At 34.5% G+C, this 23140-nt stretch overlaps 1 protein-coding gene across 6 annotated transcripts in view; it reads left to right on the top strand.

Moving 5' to 3' along the window:
* The window catches only part of PSMD14 (proteasome 26S subunit, non-ATPase 14), a 50032-nt gene that overhangs the window by 23240 nt on the left and 3652 nt on the right, over positions 1-23140 (top strand). For all 6 annotated transcript variants that reach the window (XM_026078033.1, XM_026078036.1, XM_026078034.1 and 3 more), the window contains 7 exons: positions 945-1016; positions 1360-1479; positions 2595-2665; positions 3628-3778; positions 17062-17169; positions 19857-19931; positions 22321-22446. In XM_026078033.1, the coding sequence (XP_025933818.1) occupies positions 945-1016; positions 1360-1479; positions 2595-2665; positions 3628-3778; positions 17062-17169; positions 19857-19931; positions 22321-22446 (723 nt within the window). The remainder of the gene's footprint in view (positions 1-944; positions 1017-1359; positions 1480-2594; positions 2666-3627; positions 3779-17061; positions 17170-19856; positions 19932-22320; positions 22447-23140) is intronic.

Here is a 23140-nt window from a genome sequence, read left to right as displayed (position 1 = left end):
TGTTCTACACCACTTAAGGCAGAATTCACCTTTTGTCTTTTCAGTGGGAATTTGCTGTACACAATTTGGTAATAAAGTAATGAATGTACTGTTAATTRGGTGTAATGAGGTAAGCTGATGTGTAATTCTGTATAGAAGAGCAGTACGTCCCTTGCTCTTCAAGAAAGGGACATTTAAACTGCCGTCTCCTGTGTTTTTGCTTTTCAACAGTACACAGAACCTGTTTCAACCAATCATTCACACCTGGGACAGTTGTGCTAATTTTTGAATAACTACTCATAAGGCAAAGAGCAAAGTATTTTGTTCACAGCTTTTCCACCTAGGGATCGGAGGTCCGTTTTTTCTCTCACTGTACCAGTGTATCTGCAAAGTGCTCCCATAGCCTTTATCTGCAAGTCCTCTTTAGCTGAAAGCTGATGAAGCAAAGGGAAATTGCTGTTTGTGTTGGTGCCAGTTAATCATGCTAGCCCAGCAGCATTTACATTCACACCACTGTAAGAAACACATAGTTAATTGGAGAACTGGCCATGTTTTACAGCTGACGAATGTTAGCATTGCTGCAAGGCTGACTAATGGAAACTTCTCTGACTCTCAGCCTGTATGTTTTGTAACAGGTTTGTACCCAGTGCAATACTTGTTTTTTATTTGACTGCTTCTGGTAAGACTGGTATTTAGATTGGTATTGTTTGCGGGGGAAGGGGAGATGGGTGATGGCTGGGTGATTTTTATTACAAAATAGGTTTGTGTAGGAAGGTGCTATAAAGAAGTATTTGGGGTTTGGGTGTGTATTTTTGTTTTTTTGTTTGTAAGAACTACATCTGGCACACAAAGCCATATTCTTACATGCATTTTTCATTAAGTTTCAAATAAGAAAAAATATATATTTAGGAACTGCAGCGTAACAACTGTGGAGAAAATACTTAATTATATATTCTCTTTCATAGGGGCCACCTACAGATGCTCCTGCAGTYGATACAGCAGAGCAGGTTTATATCTCTTCTCTTGCACTGCTAAAGGTAAGTATTTTGTGTGTTCTACATTTCTGTTATAGAGCTGGAGATACAACACCTGGCACATATCCAAAGTTTATGAACTTGTTGTGTTGACTACTTAGGTGCCGATCAGACTAATTTTTTWAAATAAATTCAATACAGAGTGTAACACTCAGAATAAGAAACTTATTTTAATTATTTGTCTTACATTGCCTTAATTTTTACTATTTTATCGTGCTGTAGATTTTCCAGTCGTGTTAGAACTTGTGAATTATTGATAGATCAGCAAAGGCTGGAAGAGCTATCCCAAGTCAAGCTTGAACCGCCTGTTAGTTAAATATACAATGTCATTTGGTCTCAATTCCAGATGTTGAAACATGGTCGTGCTGGTGTCCCTATGGAAGTTATGGGTCTGATGCTCGGGGAGTTTGTTGATGATTACACTGTGAGAGTGATTGATGTTTTTGCTATGCCACAGTCTGGGACGGTGAGTTCTTTGCAATTAGACCTTGATAGGTGTTTTTCCTTGCGATAAATAATTTGTAAAAGCTTTTCCCAGCTTATCTCACTTATGCAATCTTAAGGTATAACCAATTAGATATAATGCAAACGTGTAATTCAGGTGTTGATATAATTAAGACAGTCTATGCTTAGATAATGTTTGATTATTTGAATTTAAGGATTTCAGTAAAATTTCTAGTTCAAACAGATTTGTTTTAGCTAAGGCTAATACATAAGTATGTAGATATGTTTTGTGTTTCTGTATGTATAAATATATTAGTATAACATCATTTACAAGAAATATAAATTGATAACAAATTGTATTGGTGAAAAGAGTTTTAAAGCCAGGGTATGGATTCCGAAGTAAAGATCTGACTGGAAGTGTATCATGCCCTTAATTACAATGGTACTGTAAAAATACTTCAAAGTGCTCTCTTTGACAGCTCTTACAGTGGCATATTTCTCAAATGATATTTCTGTGGTGTAGAAAAATGAGTATTAATGTTATCAAAATATTTTAAAGTGATGATGGTATAATTGGAAATTATGATGCTTTGGGTATAAGTTGAATGAAATAACGGCTCTTAAGAAGCACAGAGCCCTTTGTAACTCCTACAGCTGCATATCACTGAAGTATTATCATTCTCTTATCCTGAGCTTATTCTGTGCATGTGCTAACATGGTGTGTATAATCAGTATATATAGAATCTGCAGAAAGCCAGTACAGCATGTTATTTGTCTTGATCAAGACCTGTAGAGCTGAACTAGTAAGAAACAACAGGCCAGAGTCTGCAAAACAAAAAGGAAGAGGAGGAAAAGATGAATCCCTATGCCTGTTTAATGTTTACTCACAGAAGAGATCATTTAAATAGAAATTCAAACATTTTTTTAGCATTTAAAAATCACTTTGAAATAGATTTATAAAATTGTATTCTACATATAAGGGTGTTCTATCAATTAGTTGTAAAATAGTCAAGTTTCCCTGTAACAGGAATGCTTATGACATTATGTTTAAACTTTGTTTTATGAAAAGTAACAAGTGAAAAGATAGTATTACTTTATGTGCAAATGCTATGATTTTTGTGCCTCTTCCTACATCAGGGTGTCAGCGTAGAGGCAGTTGATCCCGTATTTCAAGCCAAAATGTTGGACATGCTGAAACAGACAGGAAGGTAAGTCACCCTAAAGAGCATTGACAGAAACAAATACTCCCTGCATGTTGTTTGGAAGAAACAGCTGACTGTCTGCAAAACTGATAATCTAGGGGCTATTATTAATGCTTAAAAATAAATAATTGGCCCAGAAATCGTGAGAGTAACATAGCGTGTAATTCAATCCACCTCGTGCCTTTCAGTTGTCAAGAGATTGTCACTCATGTTAAATCTACATCTTTGAATATTGGGCAGAAATATGAAAATGCTGCTCTATTTAGTGCAGGCAGTTACTAGAAAGTAACTTCTTAAAAGATTGATTTTTCTTTTATTAAGATACAAAATCTCCAAGTCGTAGCCCTATGTGTGGCCAATTTAATGCAAAGAAAGGAAAAAATCGTTTGATAAAAGATCCTAGTATTTAAACAAATTTTTTATTTCACTCCTACCTCTCAACAGTTGTCGTCTGCTTGCTCAAATTCTTCTACTGTGGGAAAAACTTCAAAATTAATGTTAGCAAAAGGCTCAGCAGCTGAACAGAACAGTGCAAATTGCTTTTTGACTGAGTTCCTAGTTCTACTGCTGGTTTAATTGATATTTAATCTTTTCCCACCGTTGGTTCCCGTTGTCCATGTCTGAAATGGACTTTCTGCCGTGAAAATTCAACCTTCGATGCCAAGGAGTTAAAGAGTAGATATTTACTCAAGTGCTGAAAGGGTAAAAACTGGTTCAGGGAAGGTGTGGTAACAGGGTGAAAAACTGAAAGCACAATCTACCACTGCTAATGTGCATCCTTTAATAATAGCACTTTTTTGTCGCATTTATTCATGTCCATGTTTTCACCATATTATGGTGAGTAATTTAAATATTTCTAATAGTGCTTTTTCACAGCTCATCCTAATTTATGCCTTGTTACATTACTATTTCTTCTTGTGTTATGTGTTTTTATTGTTAAGAATCTCAGATTGTCCTCTTTGTTTCAGACCTGAGATGGTGGTTGGTTGGTATCATAGTCACCCTGGCTTTGGCTGTTGGTTGTCTGGTGTAGATATCAATACTCAGCAGAGTTTTGAAGCTTTATCGGAAAGAGCTGTTGCTGTGGTGGTGGATCCCATTCAGAGTGTAAAAGGAAAGGTATAGTGCGCTTTTTTTTTTTTNTTTTAAGGCAATTCAGTGAGATTTAATATAGAGGTACTGCAAATACATACAAGTTCTTGATTTTTGGAGGCCAATTCTCCATTAAAAATAAAAAAAACGAAACCAAATTTCTCATTGTAGATTACAACATCCTTTTTCATTTATTCTACATCTTACATCAGTAGTCCTTAAACAAGCTGGAACTCTTTGATGTTGTCAGTATACCTAACCAATCATATTCCTCACTTTATATTTTACTATTCAGGTGTCACTCACCATTTTTGCAACTAATAATCCAAGTATACGTGTGTTAGATATTACATTTTAGCCATAACATTTAAGATTAGTTACAAAAAGATTGGGATAGGTTCAGCCCCTTAACATGGATACTAATAATGCATTATTTTATAGGCATTAAATATATGGCTCTTAGTATCATTTCTATTCCAAATGTTTTAGACAATAAAACTTTACAGAAGACTTGATTTCAAACATTTTTCAATTCAAACATTGATTTCAAACATTCAAGTTTTTGAGAAAGGGTGCAGATGAATGATTAAGTATGTTAAATGATTATGAAAAGAGATCAACTTGCAAAGCATATTGGGTTATAGTTGTCCTTTGTTGAAATCTCTTTTGTTCTTGTTTAGTTCTCTTTTTATTTCTTTCTAGCCCCATATGCCATTTTCCTATTTCCTGCCTCATGACAGCAGGGAGCAGCTCTATTATCACCTTCACAGAGCTGTCTGCAAATGTGAGAGGCAATTCGATTTTGCTCAACCACAGGGAGAGTGGATTAGAAAAACTACAGAACGTACAGAAATTGGCTAGGTGGTTTACTGCTTTAAAATACTGCTGAGGTGTTTTGTTTGAGCATGCACTCCCATTGTATTGTAGAATAATTATTGAAATGCGTCACAGTATATAGGGATGGCATTAATGTAAATTTATAAATATTTTAAAAAATCAGTATTAATTTTCTGTAAAGCTATAGTATCATATTTCCTGTGAGACAGATCATGTTAAAGCTACCAAACAACTCCACTAAGAGTTCCCTTAATTTCATAACAGAATATTTTTAAACTATAGTTGCAGTTTAAGTTGTTGGTTTTTTTTAAATTATGTTCTATTTTATCAAATTTGTTTGTGTAACAAATACAGACATTGAAAAATGAATAGCTTCTGATCCTTTGCAAGCTATTAGACATCTCAATCAAATTTGCTCTCCTTAACGTGCATAAAGAGTAAAAGAATATTTTGGTAGTTTTTTATGGAAAAATATGTTATAGTGAAATATTTCATTAATCCCGATTTATTTTTTTCTAGAACTTTTCCTTTTTTCTTGTTTTTATTTTTCCACTCCAATACAGACATTGAAACAAGATTATTTTTATTTTGTCAAAGTATAATGCGGAGGACTATAATATTAATATTTAATTTAGAGCCTCACTAGTTACTAAATCCATTAAGGGAAAATCCTCCCAGTAAGTCGTACTACTGTTATACCACACTTGCTTCCTAAGTGTCTCTTTTATTTTTTGCCACTGTTTGACACAGTTGTCATCTTTGATGAGAGTCTTTGTTCTCTTTGGGAAAATAATCTTTGGCTTTTTTTAATTTGAATGTGAATAAATTTTATGAAGTCTGGAATTTTCATCCATCTAAAAATCTCTCAGTTACAACTTTTCTTATGGCATTGTTGCCAGTTCTTGAGATCACTGGAAGTCTTGTAATGTTTGTATTTCATACATGTCTAGCTGCTAGAGTCAGATGATTAAATTACATTCTCAGGTTTCACATTAAAAAAAAATTACATCTGTCATGTTTCTGGCAAGTGCATTCTTAAAAGCTTAGAAACAGAAATACAAAGAATGACCTAAAATATGAGTAATACTACTAATTAATTTCTTGATTTGGGGGTGAGATCAGGCTATGGGATGTTTGATTTGTGGACTTTTATGTTCTTAGTTGGCAAGTTCACTCATATTAAAGTATAGTTTGGTTTTAGATGAACTGTAAGAAGGAAAGATATATTAGAGCTCATGGAGATTTCTTAGGTCGGATTTACTGTGACTGCTTCGTGTGCATGGCTGCCTTTAGCATGCTATCCAGTGCCTCTTAGACTTAACTCAAGCTGGCTAAGATACTGTTTCAGGGAATTACCTGCTTCCCAACACCAGCAAAATAAGACATGCTTGCAGAGGTAATTTTGCTGGCGTAGTAGCTGCTGTAGTGGTGTGCTTTTGCTAGTGCAATGCGAGTCCAAGATCATTACTCATTATACCTTTTACCAGCATAACTGTCTGGCAAAAAAATTTAGTGAACATGTGGCATAGAAGATTTTAATATGGTATGTTTTGACTGAGATTAGAAGTATTTAAAAACAAAGTCCAAAATAACACATTAGCTAATTTTAAGCCTGCCTTGGGGCAGGTCCGTGCCCATTTAACTTGCTGTGGCTCATGGTGAAGCAGTAATGGCTTGTGCTCGTGAAGACTACCCAGGGCAGAGGTTATTCTCATGGGTCAGGAAGTTGAAGTGAATTCTGGTGAGGAGCCTCTGGTTTACCTGGATTAGCTAAAGCATTAAAAAGTAGTTTGCCCTGTCACTAGTGGAAGGGTAAAACTTCTCAACTTCCTTATCGTTAGCTGTCCTTATTGGGACATGCCTGCTGTGATTGCAAATGCCTGGTAGGATTAAGGTGTGTGACTGAGATTTAAACATGAAAATGCATATACTTCTCATCAATTTAAAAAAAGGTCATTTTATGTCTTGCTAAAGCCCTTGAGCAAAAATAGAGAGTCCTTAAAATATCTTAGTTTCTATAAGCAGTCATATAGACCTGTGGATTAAAAGCCCACTGCTTTAATGATGACTTTAGTACTGGGATATTACTACATAAATATAATAGGACACATGAAAGACAGGTAACTTATTACTTTACATACATATTCTTACACATGGTATGCTTTTTCATGATGTTGTACCATTTATTGCAATATTTAGGCTAATAATATTCTAGCTATAAAACAAACTCAAAACAGCTCAGTGAATATTTACTGAAGTTCAGTGTTATCAGAATCCAGAGAGTATAAAAAGCTTTATGTTTGGAGGTTTAGGTTTTCTTTAATTGATTTCTGTGAATGAAGTTCAGCATAAGCATGCTGAAATGTGGCCAGTGGCCAACCTGACCAGTTGTTGCTTGATTTTGTACTTGCTATTAAACCTTTCTTTTTTCCCCCTCCAATGTTCCAGTCTGTGAATATAATACATATTTAGAATATTCCACAGAAAAAGTAATTTATTTAAATGATCTGGAATAATGCTTAAATATTGACATTTTATGTTTATCTCTAACATGTATTTTGAAATGTTGTACAGAGAACCTTTGCCAAATGTTAAAAATAACAAAAAATTTTTTGGACCTTAAGTTAGCAGCTGTTCTTCACCTCTTAAGGAAAATTTAACTATAGTAAACCCACTACAACACAATAGCTTTCCCTCCCCAAGCCTGAACTTATGTTACACTTGTATGTGTTAAATTAAGAAACATCTATACGGTTTTGTTTAAGCATGTCTATACTTTTTAAAGAGACACCATTTAAAATGCTTTATTTTTCTGAGTAGTTGTTCATTGGTTTCCCTTGGTTGATAATTGCTGACATAATTACTGACATAAAATTTGGTGAAATATCCAAAATTCTCAAAAATCCATTTTGTATATCTGAGAAAAGTTTGCTTGCGCTTGCTATATTCAGTAGGATATGTAGCAAAATCTCTTGTTCCTACAGCAAAATTTCTTGTGCCTTGTACTGTAGCCTCTCTTAGTAAGGCACTATCAAAAAAAATTACAGGAAGATCTATTGTTTTGTGACAAAAACCTGTTTAAAAGATTATTTATTTTCTGAAGAGAAGACTTAGCTTTGTGAGAACTTTTTATAAATTGTACTATGCATATTAATCACCTCCTGCCAGATAAAAATGAGCATGATGAACATCTTAATAGTGTGCTCAAACTTCATCCTGCCACTTTCATAAAAGAGGCTTTTGCTAAGGAATTTTATTGTTATTTTTACCTCATTAAGAGGATGGAAGGAGAAATAAGCATTTGCATTTGGGTAACCAGGTAAATTAAAATCATCCAGTTCAGAAGTGATCTCAGGAAATTATCTAATCCCACCTTGAGCACAATGTGGGGTCCATATTGAGTTTAGACCAGGTCAGTTAGGTATTTCTCCATTTGGGTCTTAAAAACCTCCAAGGATGGAGATGCTACAGCCCTTGGGGATACCTGTTCCAATGCTTTTTTTATTCCCACGGTGTTTTGTTTTTTTTTCCCCCCTTGTATGCCATGAGCACCTCCCCATTTCATTTTAGGACTGTTGTCGCTTTCTGCTGCCATGTACATTGGTAACGAAGCTGGGTCTGTGGTCTCAGTAATCTCCTCTCATGAAATTGGAAGTTTTGGTATTTCAAAGTGTAGCCAGAATGTGAACTGTTGTCATCTAAAACTACTTCATCCAAACAGTTTCTTTTCAGTGGGAGCTGTAAATTGCTTTCTTTTGTTCAATTTATGACATCTTTACTTTTTTTTTTTCTAAAAGGAGTCTTTAACAAATGTGATGAGCTTTCTCATTTATTCTTTTGCATGTTTTTAAGGTGTGATGAAAAATTTTCTTATCGTGCTCCTGGAAGTCCCAAAGAGGGACTATTGTACTGTATGTTTTAACAAATGTATGATTTGTCCTAAAATAGCAATTATCTGGAGAGAGGGAGAGAGAGAGAGAAATGATGTCTTTATCCTTCTTGTACAAATGATGAACTGAGGAAAAGAACTTAGCTGGATTGCTGCTGGGGATCCACAGCAAAGCTGGATCTGTCCAAAGCCAGGGTCACCTTGAACAAGGTTAAGGTCTCCAGGTCATCTTGAGCTGGTGAAAAAGAAAGATCGTATCTTTAAATTCTCAGATTGCTATTAAGAATACTAAAGCATTCTGCACCTATTGTAGTAGTACAGTGGCTCAGATACTTTACTTCAGAATTGTATAGTTTTCCTAAATGTTTTTAATTACTATTGTACTAATGAGATTCGGTCTTTCAAAATGGACAAAATTGATGTAGGCATGGGATGAAAGAGTAAAATGCCCCTGAGAAACTGATAGATCGTATGGTTGAACTTTGTTTTTCATGTGCTGAATAACCTGTTCATGGCGATCTCTTCCATAACACACTTTTGTCCATTTTTTTTTCTCTTTGGGATGTTTGTGTTACCTCTAGCTCCAGGTCCCAATTTATGTGTAATTTGGTTATGTGTATGAGGTGCATGGTTTTGCAATACCCAGTTTCAATTTTTAACTCTTCAGAGTAATAGATGGTCTTTTTGTTCAGTGCTAAACATAAGAATAATTATTTTTAAATAGTGGTTGTTTCTTCTTCTGCTTTTATGTTCCAGTTTGGATATAGTTTTCTATACGCATACTATCCCAGCTTGGTGGTGTGTGGGGAAAAGGCAGCTGAACTGCTTTTCTGAGACAATTTTTGTGTTGCAAATCCTCCAAACTCATCAAGTCAAATATATGTGTTTATGGTTTGGCAATTATGTGGTAGTCTATAAGACCAAAGCCAAAAGCAGTGAGAGCATTATCAGCTGCTCTTCTGAAGGTTGGAATTATCAGCTGCCCTCGAGACTTTTCCTCAGGTGAACGTAAAGCTTACACTAGTTTTCTGAAAGGTTGCATGCTTTCAGACCTCCGCTCTTTTATCAGGGAACTATAATTTTCCCTTTGTTCTTATCCTTTTCTCTTGTTTGGTTTGATTAACCACATGATTAAAGGAGACTATGGCTGTTCTTTAGGGAGGCAGAAAAAAACAATCCTTCAAATGTCTAATGAGTGGAGAGACTAGTGTAATGCCTGAAATTTGAAAATGGCCCATTAAAGAATTAAATTTATGAGGACTTTTAAGTGGATTGGAGCAACCTAACAAGACTTTTTGTCCACATGTATAACTCTCTCCCCAGTTTGCATGTTTGTCTTGATAATCTTTACCTTAATAAATCTTCCCCAGGCACAGGTGAATTCAGCAGTCATTAGGGTGCAGCCTGCAAGTATTAGTTAAAAACAACTAAGCAAAACAGTAAATTGACTATATCGTCAGTAGTGCTTTGGAGACATAGCTATTTGTTGCAAATTATTATGCAGATAATATTTATAATAAAATAGCTGGTTTTGTTTTTAAACACATAATATTAATCATTTTATGTCAGGATCTTTTATACCTGGAACAGCTTTCATTGTTAGAATTGGACTTATAAAATTGTTTTCTGTTATAAAGGAAAATTTCTAAAATACTGCAGGAAACCTTACAGTGTACAATTTTGGTATTCAAGGACAGGAATTTTATCTTTCTGTACATTTTGTACAACACCTAGTGCATTTAGCTACTCTTAAGGTATGCATAATAACGTTCGTCTTTCCATTGGAATCTTGAATCGTTCGTGGTCACTGATATATTAATAATTTTGCTGTTGTGTTGTACTGGACAATTTTCAGTAACAGCAAGTAGAGGTATACATTACTTGGAGGGCTTGTTTGAACCTAAAACATAGCTATACAAAGTGAAGCAGAGTACCATGATGCAAACTCATTGACACAATAATTAATTTTAAAAGGATGGAATATTTTGTGGGATATTTTCTTTTGAGGTGGGGGTCTTGTGTTTGTAGATTCTCAGATTAAAGTGGAGAAAATAAAATAGCTGAGAAATAAGTGGAGAAAAAAAGATTTAATACTGCTTTATCACAACTTCTATTGTCAAGATAATTAATTAGTAAATCGTCAGAAAAACACAGTATGCTTTTTTAATGTGATTTTAGCTGTTTAACTGCCAAAATTTGGGGAGGAGGGGGAGTCTTCCATTCATTCCTAGAAAAAACTTTCCCAATGAAGTTACACCTGGCTGAATCAACTCTATTTCTTTCGGAAGTGAAAGTAATTCATTTTGCATATTCATCAGTCACTAAATCTGGTCAACAGGAATGTCAGCTGAGCCACTATCCTGTGACATGGACAGCAGGCATCTTTGGCTGGGGTGAGATTACCAGTTTCATAGAATGGATAGCTAAATAACTACCAAATATCTGTTGAACTGGACTATTTCTCTGTATACACTGAACAGTGCATTCGGTGCCGTAACCTGTGTATCAAGAGCTGAAACATCCTAATTTCATCTAGGCAAGAACTGAGTCTTAAACCAAGTCTGATTTGGAAAATGAGGAGGTAGCTATGTTTGTGTGGGTTTTGATTACTATTGACTCAATAACAAATGATACTTCTTTCCTAGAGAGCTGCATTTCCAGGAGATCAGTTACCTCTGCACACTAGGTCTGTGTTCATGCATGCATTTAGGTTCAGGATGCGTCTTTGCTACACCTAGGCATAAACTACAAAGTATTGAACTGTTTTAGTTTTACCACTGTACTGTTTTGCTACTGTTTTCTTTGCAAGCCAGCAATTTTTTAGGGTAGTTGCACATATCCAGAATGACATTATTTGCATATTTTACTTTCTGAATTTCTTAATGGTATGCCAAAACTGTTAATATCAGTGTTGGTGTTCTAAAATTTGTTACACAACCTCCTTTGAATTTGCTGTGACTAAATTAAGCAATGAATGTTTACGTACTAAACCATTTGCATAGGTTACTTTAGTTCATTCCCTTCCTTAAAAAAAAAAAAGTTCCAAGAAGACTTTTTTGAAAAGTATTAAATGTTTAATTTCCTTTTGCCATGGTGGATATAGAATAGTCCATTTATCTTTATTGAGGAATATAGCTTTAAAACTTGTGGCTTTGCTACTTGTGAGTTATGGATGCATGCCCTCACTTGTCAAGATAAATGTATTATACTGTAGTTCTCTCCCCTTCCAGTATGGATATTCAAGTTGTACAGCAGATTTGACCACAAGAAAGCAATTCTCTAAGGATAAAGAAGGAAAATGCACATACTCCTAGGAATCTCTTTTCCAGAGCTAAAATTGACATTTTATAAATAATTTCCATGTTGCAGACTTCAGCCTCACAATCACAGCAATTCAGTGATATGCATTTGGCATCAGTCAGTTTCAGTTCTTAGTGCTTTTCATTGGAAATGGCATAAAAAGTAAGATTTCCCTGAATTTTTTATGCTGTGGGCTTACAGGGGACAGAAGATGTTCTTCACTCGTGGTTGTCTAACAGTGCATGGCAGCATAAATAACGAAATGGGCATAAACCCTAGCTGCACTGCTGCGGTCACATGTTCCATTTCATTTTTAAAGAATCTGGAAGCAAACTAAGCAGTTGATAACAGGTCAGTTGCAGGTGATAAAAGAGGTTTTAGATGGGACATTACTTCTTTCTCCACACCTGGCATAACCACATTATATCGTTTGCAGAGTTTCCTTTGAGCACTGATATGTTTGTTCATAAACATATGGCATAAACAATACGTCGATATTTGAATTCCAAGGACACAATACTTTTTGGAAGATAGCTACCATATGTCCTAGATTTTTCACTGAAAAATTATTGATGCTGGAAAAAAATTTAAAAAGGCTGACTTACTGCTAACTGAATTGTATCATTAAAATATAGTACACTTTGCAAACCAAGTGTGTTTCTCTAAGTGTTGTTTGTAGATTTGTTAGTATAGGGATCTGATAGAATCAAGTGTGTGATTAATTTTTTTTTTTTTTTAACAAAGAAAAAGGTATGAACACTGCTTTGGAAAAGTGGCACTTACACTGTCAGAAGAAACTAAAATAAGTCCTACTATTAAATATCATAAGCTTTAATCAAGCCTTTTTTTAATAATTATGGGCAGATTATATAAGGCCAGATTTTCATCCAGTTAACAATTCAGGAGTCCAGCATTTGACTTAGATGGTGAATAACTATGAATCATAATTATAGCTATCCTCAAATTTTCAAATTACTCTGTTTGAAAATAATTGTAGGTTTTGTTTCTGCAAATTCATTATGCAGGCTCTACTGTGGGTTGTTGACCCCAGGGAAATGCTCGAGAAATGCTGTATAGTTATTGTTTTTTAGATTATTATGCTTTTTGAAGCTAAGACAGATGTACAAAAAGATGCAGTTTTTATTTTGTATTGGCAGCTTCCAAATATTTAGTATCTATTTCCAAGAGCTGCAATTAGTAAAGCATCCATGGTACTGAAATCCACACATCCCACCAGCTAATTATATTTGCAAGGTCAGATTGAATACATATTTTCAGAAAAATAAAGGGTTATATAAATGTGTCTTCTACTTGGCTGTTATATCACAGTTTGTTGATCTGGAGTATAATGTGTACAATTCACAAATTTGTCTGATAACAGAAAGTGGTGTGTGATTGTGTTTATTTTACTAACCAGTATATTCACAGCAATCACTTCCAAATATCTCTCCAGTAAAGATGTGTTAATTACAAAACAGACAAGGTCTTCTATTATATTAAAGCTACTAACAAGAAGACAGCAGGAATCACACATGTAAATAGCATCATCAACCCCTATTTTAGTCCTCTGTTTTGATCTGTGAGTTGCGCATAGACCAAAGGTGCTATTAAAGACTCAGTATATGAAATAGGCAGCATTATATGAACAAAATTTATTCAACAAGAAAACAGACCTTTAACATGAATTTAACAAGCCTGAGAAATTATAAACTCTCATATGCTGCAGATTCATGCAGTGATAATAAACAAAAAAGGAAAGTAAGAGGTTTCCTTAAGCTAGCCAAACTGCTAATGGTTTTGTTATAAGCTGTCTGCTGTTGAAATGACCTCTGAAAAGTCTGAAGACATTTGTACTAGGAAAAATTAAATGGTCAGAGTGGTGAAAGAGTTGCACTATGGAAGTGCATTTTTTTAAATTCCTACCTTTGTAATTTGGAAAATATCCTACTGCTATAGACCTTCGTTTAACTTTCTTATGCCTTTACAGATAGGTAATGGAATGGGGAAACTGTAGTTTTTGCTCAGACAGTGCAAGATACAAAAGTCAATCGAAGTGCAGTGAAAACTTAAATTCTTGGATGAGAAATACCGATGTCTTAGAAAATCTAAATAATTGAACATTTTTGCTCCAGTTTTAATTAATCCTTTGAGGTTCTTTGTTCAAATTACTGTGTCTAAAGTTTCTGTCGTAAAATACAAAGTGACCATGTTGCTGTCATCTGATTGCATCATGCTGTACTTCAAAATACACAAACATAGAAGAGAGATTTCAGCTTGTAGGCACCTCCAAGTGCTCACCAGAGCGCTTTTTCTTGAATCTTCCTGTGGCATAATTAACACCTAGTTCACCCATTGCTCATTAGTACACTGGACATTAATGAGTCTATTTATTTTGATATGATCCTCTAAAGGAGGAACTGATTTGTTCTCACTATGCAAAAAGCAATTATATTTCATAGAAATGAATATGTAGGATATATTGTTGTATTTACGCTTTTATTGCGTATTAGATCTAAATTTAGCCTCCAGGTTGTTGAGCATGTTAGTTTCTTTAAGACGGTTGCTATAGTGATAGCAGTGAATTCCTTTAATCTTAGTGTAGTTAAAGTATTTAGTTACCATTGGTCATCACAGTGCAACTAAGAAGAAAAATATCATTCGGATGCATACTTTTTGTATCCTTTTGAGATGGTAAAATTGCAATTTTATGCTTTTTAAATAATTAATAATTGTGATTTTAATATTTCATAGCATCTTCTGTTAGATTGCTGTTTGTTCAACTTAGGAAATATTTGTATTTCACTTCTTCAGGGAGGCAGACAGACCCGGCTGTCCTTCGTAGTGTCTGGAACCCACAGGAAGCTACTTCCGGGCAGAGGCTAGATCGATATTCAGAATCAGTCTAAAATGTTTTAGCAACTAATTCTCTAAGGTATTTTACTGTGAAATTCATCCAAACATAACCATGAGAACACCAACTGAAATGTTGAATTTATTATCAAAACCGAGTTTAATATGTTCAGTCCTTTTGTTTTTTTGCTTTTTATTTTGGATAGCTCAAGTCTCAAAACAAATCCTTTCTTGCAAATGCCATTCATTCTTGGGTAAGCTAAACATTGTCTAGGAAAGCTATCATTTAAACTCAAATCTAGGAGCATGGCCACTAATAAGCTAAGTTATGATGAAGTTCCTTGTGGTTATGGTATACTGCCAAGCTAATGTTTCTTGCTCCACAGGGTAAGTTTTTATTTGCTTGATTTTCCTTCCCATCCCCACAATCTAGCTAGTCTCTGGAGACCTGTAGTGTGGAATTTTTTTGCTTTGCTTGACTTTTTAATTTATACTGTCTGATTATTATGGTTGGGCATTTGCAGGTGTTCATAAATTAGAGCATCTGCTTCAAATGGAACATTGATAAGATATATGTATAAAAGCTTGTCATAAATATTTTGAGATAAAGAAAAATCTGATGATGGTAAAGGAAGAATTACAATTATTTTATATGTTACAACCAAGAAAATATAGACAGACTGTTTCAGATTTTTCTGAGAATTAGGTTCTTTTTTAATGCAATTCCTTTTTTGTAATGTTAATATAACATGTTATATTTATACTTCTGCATATTAAGTCCAAATTGTGTTTTGTTTTTATTATTGTTCAGTATGAGTTTGTCACTATGTCATCTGAATTTAATTGGGTCATAACCTAATATTTTAATAAAAGAGAAGAGTTTCCGGTATGTTGTCTGCGCGCTGTTTTAAGGCGGGAGGTCTGCCCCAGGGTCTGGCCGATTGGCAGAGCAGCTGCCCTGCAGGCCCTGCTGGTCTTCAGTCCCACAGCACGACTGAAACAGTTGGATCTAAAAGGAAGTACAACAGGTGATGAGTTATCAGGGTTTTTCAGTTTGCAGTTCGATTAAATATTTATTTTGTTGTTAATACTTGCTGCGTAATTTTACTTTCCCATGAATGGTCTCAGTGTTTCTATTGTGCTCCTAATAAAGTGAATATGCATTTAGTTATTAATATTTGTGTAAATTGAGAGGAAAATATTAGAACAAGGAGGGAAACTCAACGTCMCTTTATTTGCAGACTGTTTCTGTAATGGACAGTGGTTGATTCCTTGCTTGTTCAAGACAAAATATTTTGGTTCAGGTCTCAGAATATCAAAGCAGTCACTGTTACAAATTTACCTCTTGTTGTCCAGCACGTAGTATGGAGAGGGAGAGAATAAAAAAGATTGTAATAAAAGCTGCTAATAATGAGATTCAGACTCTTTAGTTTAAAGAACTGGAATAGCTCTTCAAACATAGGCCGGCAAGTTGTCTGCAAGGTGCACTTGCAAGTCTTTCTGTGGATGTGCAAGTCTGTGTCCAGGTCCAGTGCAAGACTGGAGCCTAGATGAGCGAGGTTATCTTGTAGTTACAAATCTGTAATGACGACTACCTGCTAAGGGTAATTTTGAGGGCATTGTTGATATGATCTCAGTTCTATCTTGCCTCACACAGGTGTTGGATAGGTGATTATTTTTATTTATGGGGCCAGGAAATACTATTTCCAAAGATTTTCATAGACAAATGCAGCACAGGGTGGACAAAAAATAGTGATGGTTTTGCTTTTTTATTTGTGATGAAATAGCACTGAATACTACCTGCTGTGTACCTTTAAATCATAAATGACCTTGGGTTTCTTTTACTCCCTTTTTTACTCCTGAGCATGACACTGACAAGGACTTTTTAATCCATCAGACAGTTTATAGACCCTTTCATAGTCACAAGAAGCAAAAAGCATCTGACTAGAAGGGAATACATGGGGCAAGTTCCTTGCTGGCTATAATTTTGTTGTCATTTCAAGTATTGTGGTAGTATAATTGATGTGACAGGACTGGGCTTTAGACTCGGTCCCTTAGCTTGTGCTCACTTTCAGTTTTAGTCTCTCTCTGCCATTCATTCTGATTGGATAAAATTTAGCTGACAAACATATGCATACCTTTGAAGCTTATAGTAAGTGTAGTTAAAAATTCAATGTTATATGATAATACCATGTATATAAAACTTAAAGTTCTACAGAAAAAAGTAATAATTGGTGTCACCTTACAATCCAAGGTAGTGGAGTGTGCTGATAGCATAGCCAGCAGGAGGCTCTTTTTTATTAATATTATAATTAAATGATTTTCTGGATAAAGGCCAAAAACAGATGAGAGTTGATTGTGCCTTGTCCACTATTGCTTGGCACTATTACTTGCATTTTCTAAAAAGAATTGACTTGACATCTTGCTTTTACAGGTTGTTATTGATGCCTTCAGATTGATCAATGCTAATATGATGGTCTTGGGACACGAACCAAGACAAACAACTTCAAATCTGGGTCATTTAAACAAGCCATCTATCCAGGTAAACCCAGCATTGCTAGTATATGTAAATTTCAAGATTTATTCAGCAGTTCTGGGGAAAGGTACCTACAAACAGTAAGCTACAAATTGTTTATTGTTCTCTCTGTAACATTTTTATGCATGCATTTAAAATTGGTGTGATTCATCAACAGAGTTATGTATGTGAAGAGTTTAAATTTGAGCCCTAAATTAGATAAGTGTGAATGCATATTTAAGGGTATACTGCAAAGGTTAAAGTACAGTCTTATGGAAATAAAAACTTTTAAAAGTGACGATTGATTCATACCATGTGATACAAGATAGGTGAAAGAGTATCCCTTTTCAGTWTGGCTGTTTTAAAAACAAGTACTTCTATTAACGTGTCTCAGCTTTCCTAAAGATAAATTATTCTAAAGCAAATCAAGGAAAAGGTACTTTTTTCATTAACAATCTTTTCTCTTTCTACTGCATACTTATATAGCTTCTTGCTTAAGTAATTTAGATTTAACCTTTGGCTGTGTCTTAAATAGTTCCTCTCTGATTTTGATAGTAACAGCACAATAATTTGCTGAAAAAATGGTGGAGTAGGAGGTCCGATGGATCGACAGGACACTTAAATTGATTGTTTCAACTCTAATCTATTACCTTTCAGTATGTTGTCCAATTCTTCTTTGCAGGCATTTGGAAAACTTAAATATTTAAAGTTTGGTTTCTGAAGTTGGCTGTTTAACTACTAAGGCAAAAATGTTAGTCTCCAATGAAGCAAACCTTTGTTTCAAGAAATATCTTTTGTTCTGAAGCAAGTACTCCCTGGAGTGATTAATGCTTTTATCTGTATCATTCTTCTACCTCAGTGTGTCCCCTTGCTCCCCCCCCCCCCCCCCAGGAAACTTTCTCCCCTTAATATAACTTCTAAAAGGCACCTATACTTGCAGCCATGAAACCTAATTGTTTCTCTTATGATCCATTACTTGAACAGTAAAAGTAATATTTGCTAGATAAGCATCCTAGAAAAAGACAATACACTAGCCATAATAGAACTGAAAATAGGAGGTAAACTTCTGCTACGAGAGACCTATCCTTTGAGAGTTACTAGATCACCATACCCTTATCTTGCAGAACATCAGTTGCTTTTTATTACATTTGCATTGAAACCCCTTATTTATAAAGATACTAGCAAAAATATTCAGACACATAAAAGTGTCTGCTTGAAAAGGTTTATGTGTTTTGCTTTTGATTTTTGCATCGGTGAAAGCTGCAAAGTATAATGAGTATGAAATAACCAGCTAATACTCTTGATTGGATACAGGCAAGCCCATGCTTGCATGTTTCAGGAGACTGTTCTGCTGGGCTTTTCTGGACCATGTGTAATGACCTCCCTTTTAAACCCCTATAGTATTGTTTAAGTTTGTGGGKTTTTTTTGTTTGTTTTTAATACAATAACCTTGAGCAGGACAAGAAAATTTCAGTGGAAACTACTTATTACATGCAACTTCAGCCATAAATTACTTTATTGATAATAAAGTTGTATTTTACAACTTTATTATGGTCAGTGGCACAAGTAATGATTATGCATAACTGTTGGTTCTTGTGAATGTAACCATTTAAGTAATTTTGTAGCTTTGTATATGAGTGTTCACAAAAGAAATCTGTTTAAAATGTATGTATGAGAACATTTTCAGCTTTCATAAAGATAATTTTGGAATGCTGAAATATTAATTTGCAAAAGATGCAAATACACATTCACTCTGGATAGCTCTACAGAATATATTTAAACATAAATAGGTGGCATGATTGAAATGTAGAAAATATTTACCAGTAATTATACATACTTTAAGCATGACTTACCATAGTTGAAGAAACATATCTCATATTTCTAAATATCTACTTCACAATGTAAAATTTTATTTGAAAACAGACTTAAGTTGTGATGAGCTTTTATCATAGAATTTTCTTAAAACAAAAAAACCTGAATCTTAATCCAACTCATACTTAAGTCACAAATTTCAAATGTAAATTTTTGTGTAATGCATGAATAATATATGCATAAAGGTGTCACTTACCTTTACACTGTCTGAGAGATTAATCTAAATCACTCAGATTGTGATATACAAGTTTAAGGACAAATTTGCAAGGGGCATAATTAAAATGAGAAAGGTTTTTGCATTTAAAGTAACAAAAAAAAAAGACCTTTAATATCCAAGATGAACTTGATGCACATAGTCTAAGTAATAGTTGAAATGTTTCATCACTATTTCAGCTATTCTCATTGCATTATAGCTCAGAATATAAACTTAGAATGGTTGGCAGTGGTTGTAAATAAATAGCTAGCATTCCTTTATTTGTATTAAATATCAGGCTCTTACTGTTACAAGTGATACCCAAATTTATTGAGAGAAGAAAGATTTGAGAGAAATATGTTTGTATATATGTATTGGTCAAAAGTTTGCAAGTGGTTATCATTTTTTCCTATGATGGTTGTTACTATGTGCAAGAGCCTTTTTTTTAGAAGTAGAAAGTATGACTGTTAGCTCACAAACATTGAAAGAGAGAATTAGGAGAAGGTGTACTGACTTGATACATACCTATAGTCTCTGCTTTTTTAAGTGTATTTGAAGATGGCTGTCTTTTAAATGAACGTTTCCTTCTAGTATTTCTTTATTTCAATGGCGGGTAATTTTTATGCAAATTTCTCCTTGAATCTTACAGGCACTAATTCATGGACTAAACAGACATTACTATTCCATCACTATCAACTACAGGAAGAATGAACTAGAACAGAAGGTAACTATTTTAGTTTTTATTCAGTGTACAAAAAAACCTATATTTAAGAGTTGTGGCAATATTGTGATTTTAATTGCTGATACTTTTAGTAGACATTTTAACTCTTCTGGAGTAGATGACTTCTCTTCCAGAAACCACTTACATGTGTAGTGATGATGATGAAACCGCCCCAAAACACATTCTAATAATCATATAAGTATTTTGACAGCATTTTTGTCCAAATGTTTTACTAAGCTTGTTGTTCTTAGAAATGGTTGTACAGTGCTGGAAAGTCCTCATGCTGGGAACACTTAATAGGTTTCTGCAAAGTTTCAAGTTCTCAGAGATGTGGCTGAAAGCCATACTAGCTGCATTAGGTTTGCAGTTACAGGCTGGAATTCCTGAAGCTGTAAGACTGTATTTTCCAGAATGGAATTGCATAACAAAGGCTTCTCAGGTTTTTATTGGCGATAATCATTGGCTTGTAATCATTTCAACAGAAAGTGCTTCCGTGTGGTATGAATGGAGCTCCCCAAGACTTCATCTACTCTCAGAAAGTAGTGATGTCCTACTTAACTTTGTACATTTGCAAAAAAAAAAATACTGTTCACTGAGTGCTGGTAACTTTAATATCAAATTTCCTCATATTACAAGTAAAATCCTCTAGCATTACAACCTCAGCCAGCCGAACAAAAAAGAAATAAAGCTTATTTATCATCTACTGAAGTTAAGGCTTGAATAGCCAAATTCTGTTCTCAGCTATGCCTGTGCGTGCTCATGGCTTCATTACAGTTACAAGTTGATCTCACAGTTGGAATTCATGATGCACAGGTCAGAATAGTTTTCTCGCTTAACTTTGACTTCTAGGGGGCTAGAAGTAATAAAAAGAAAAACAGCTTTGAATCATGGAAAAATATATATGCAAATCAGGGAGTTGAGAAGAATTTGTGAAATTCATAGCCCTTTTTAGGACAGAATCGCACTGTCGAGACCTCAGTGTTCCTCAGGAGCATTTGCTAATCTGTATATGGAAACTGATTCATCAAAACCAGCTACCTCAGGAGATGGTTATGAAGCTTCCAGAGGTTGTTTCTGTTAAAACGCAATGGTTTGGCCAATCCAATCTTTTCTGAAGTTCCAAGTGCATGTTGGGTTTAATGGCTTTACATTATGTAAATGACTACCGTTGGAGTCACTGAATAATTTTGACTAAGTTATAAGAACTTGAATCTGTGAGGCAGCAAGTATCTCCATAAATTTCTGATAAAGCAGGTTCCTATTTCAGAAAAACCTCTCATGTGGTGGTCTGTTAAACTCCATTTATAATAAGAAGAGTACACGCTTCATGTCCCTCATAGATGAGCCTATCACACAATACCGTAATTCAAAATCTAGATAACCTAGCTAAGCTGTCCATGTGCAACTTGCCTACAACTGACTCTGTGTGTTGCTAAGATCTTGCTAATATAAATTGCCTAACAAAAACTTCTAACTCAGTTCATGTGGTCCAAAGCCACGTTTTTGGGGAGAAGTATATACAATGAAAAAGTCACTTTTATTCAGGTAATATGAATTACAGGTTTTATGGGTTCTCAAAGACTTCTGTAGTAAATGTTTATAAATTGGAAGCAAGCTGAAACTGTTTGCTGAAAGAATCCTCCCTACAGTCCTTGTGTGTGCAGATCATCTGTGGAATATGCGTTCTTTAAGTATGAAAATCAGGAAATTGCCTTTATAGTTATGTCTTCACCTTTTCAAGAATATCATCAGAATCTCAAGTAAAAAACATCATGTTGTTCTAATAGTCCCTGTGTTTATCACCATAAAAAAAATCTACTTTGTTTTATCATGTTGTTTTTAGGGCTGTTTGTTTTGTCAGACAAACACAAGTCTTGCTTCATTTGCTATAGAAGTTCACTTCACAACTTTAACAGCTGCTTGCATATAGTTCAGGTTCATCAGTGAAGCCTAATATCTTCCTTGTGTGTTTAGTCAAAGCATTAAAATATTTTTCAAGTTTGACAGAGGCCAGAAGCTCAACTATTGTCTATTTGGTWGCTAGAATATTCACCTTCCTGTTATTTCTTTTACAATGCAATTGTGCTTTCTCAACCTACAGCAAAAATACAAAAATGGAAGCAAAACCTAAGTATCCCTATCAAAGTAAATTTAACCTTGGTTTCTATGCCTCATTTTCATATTCAGGCCTCAAAAAGTTTGATCTTAACTTACAGAAAAATCTATGGTCTGCTCTAAAAGAATATTTGATTATTGTGTTTGCCATATTTAAACATCACAAGTTCAGTCATTTTTCATTACGTTCTTACTTCTATATATTTTCTGTCAAACATCTTCATAGTATTATGAATGTATTTTATGATGCATGTTTTAAGCAGTTTTTATTTTGCAGATGTTGCTAAATTTGCATAAGAAGAGTTGGATGGAGGGTTTGACACTTCAGGACTACAGTGAACATTGCAAACTCAATGAAACAGTAGTGAAGGAGATGTTGGAATTAGCTAAGAATTATAACAAGGTACTCATATTCCATAACGACAGTATAATTGCAACTGTTTATGATGTGAAGGAATTTTTTACTTAATTTCTGAAGTAAAAAGCTGATTGTCACAAACCTTATTCACAATGACTTGTAAAAGACTAGACTAGAAATGGAACAATCGTTGCAGGAACTCTTTTGGATCTTGGTGCTTATTATCATAACAGTTTTCAGGATTAGGAATTTTATGCTGTTTTGTATGATCTGTTTTCAGCAAAGAGTTTCTCAGGGGACTGGATTTGGTTAAATTAGGCACAAGTATGGCTATAATGGTCTTGCAGAGACTGTGTTCCTGAGTTATTAATCAACTATGTATCACTTCTCTGTGTAGTTGCCAGTTGAAGTACCAGAATAGCTCTTCAATCATTTTTTATCCCAATCTAAACTAGCAAAGTGTTTAATTATATGTTTAGCTTTAAAATGGGAATAATCACATCAATTCTGTATTTACACTTTGCCAAGAGAATGTGCGGCTCCTGTAGCTCAAAATAAGCAATTGATTGTAATTCTTCATTTCTTCAGTCAAGGGCTACTTGACCAGATCTCAGCATAGTAGAATAAAGGTCTATCCATATCATTCCATTAGATAGATAGATTGATAGACACTTACTCATTGTAGAGCCTAATTCCATGTTCTTTTGGATAAAGAAAATATTACTTTTGTAAAAAAAAA

The sequence above is a fragment of the Apteryx rowi genome, unplaced genomic scaffold (assembly GCF_003343035.1).
Source record: "Apteryx rowi isolate R43461 unplaced genomic scaffold, aptRow1 scaffold_47, whole genome shotgun sequence".
Lineage (NCBI taxonomy): Eukaryota > Metazoa > Chordata > Aves > Apterygiformes > Apterygidae > Apteryx > Apteryx rowi.
The sequence above is the reverse complement of the archived record's forward strand: the minus strand, read 5'-3'. Positions and strand labels throughout refer to the sequence as shown.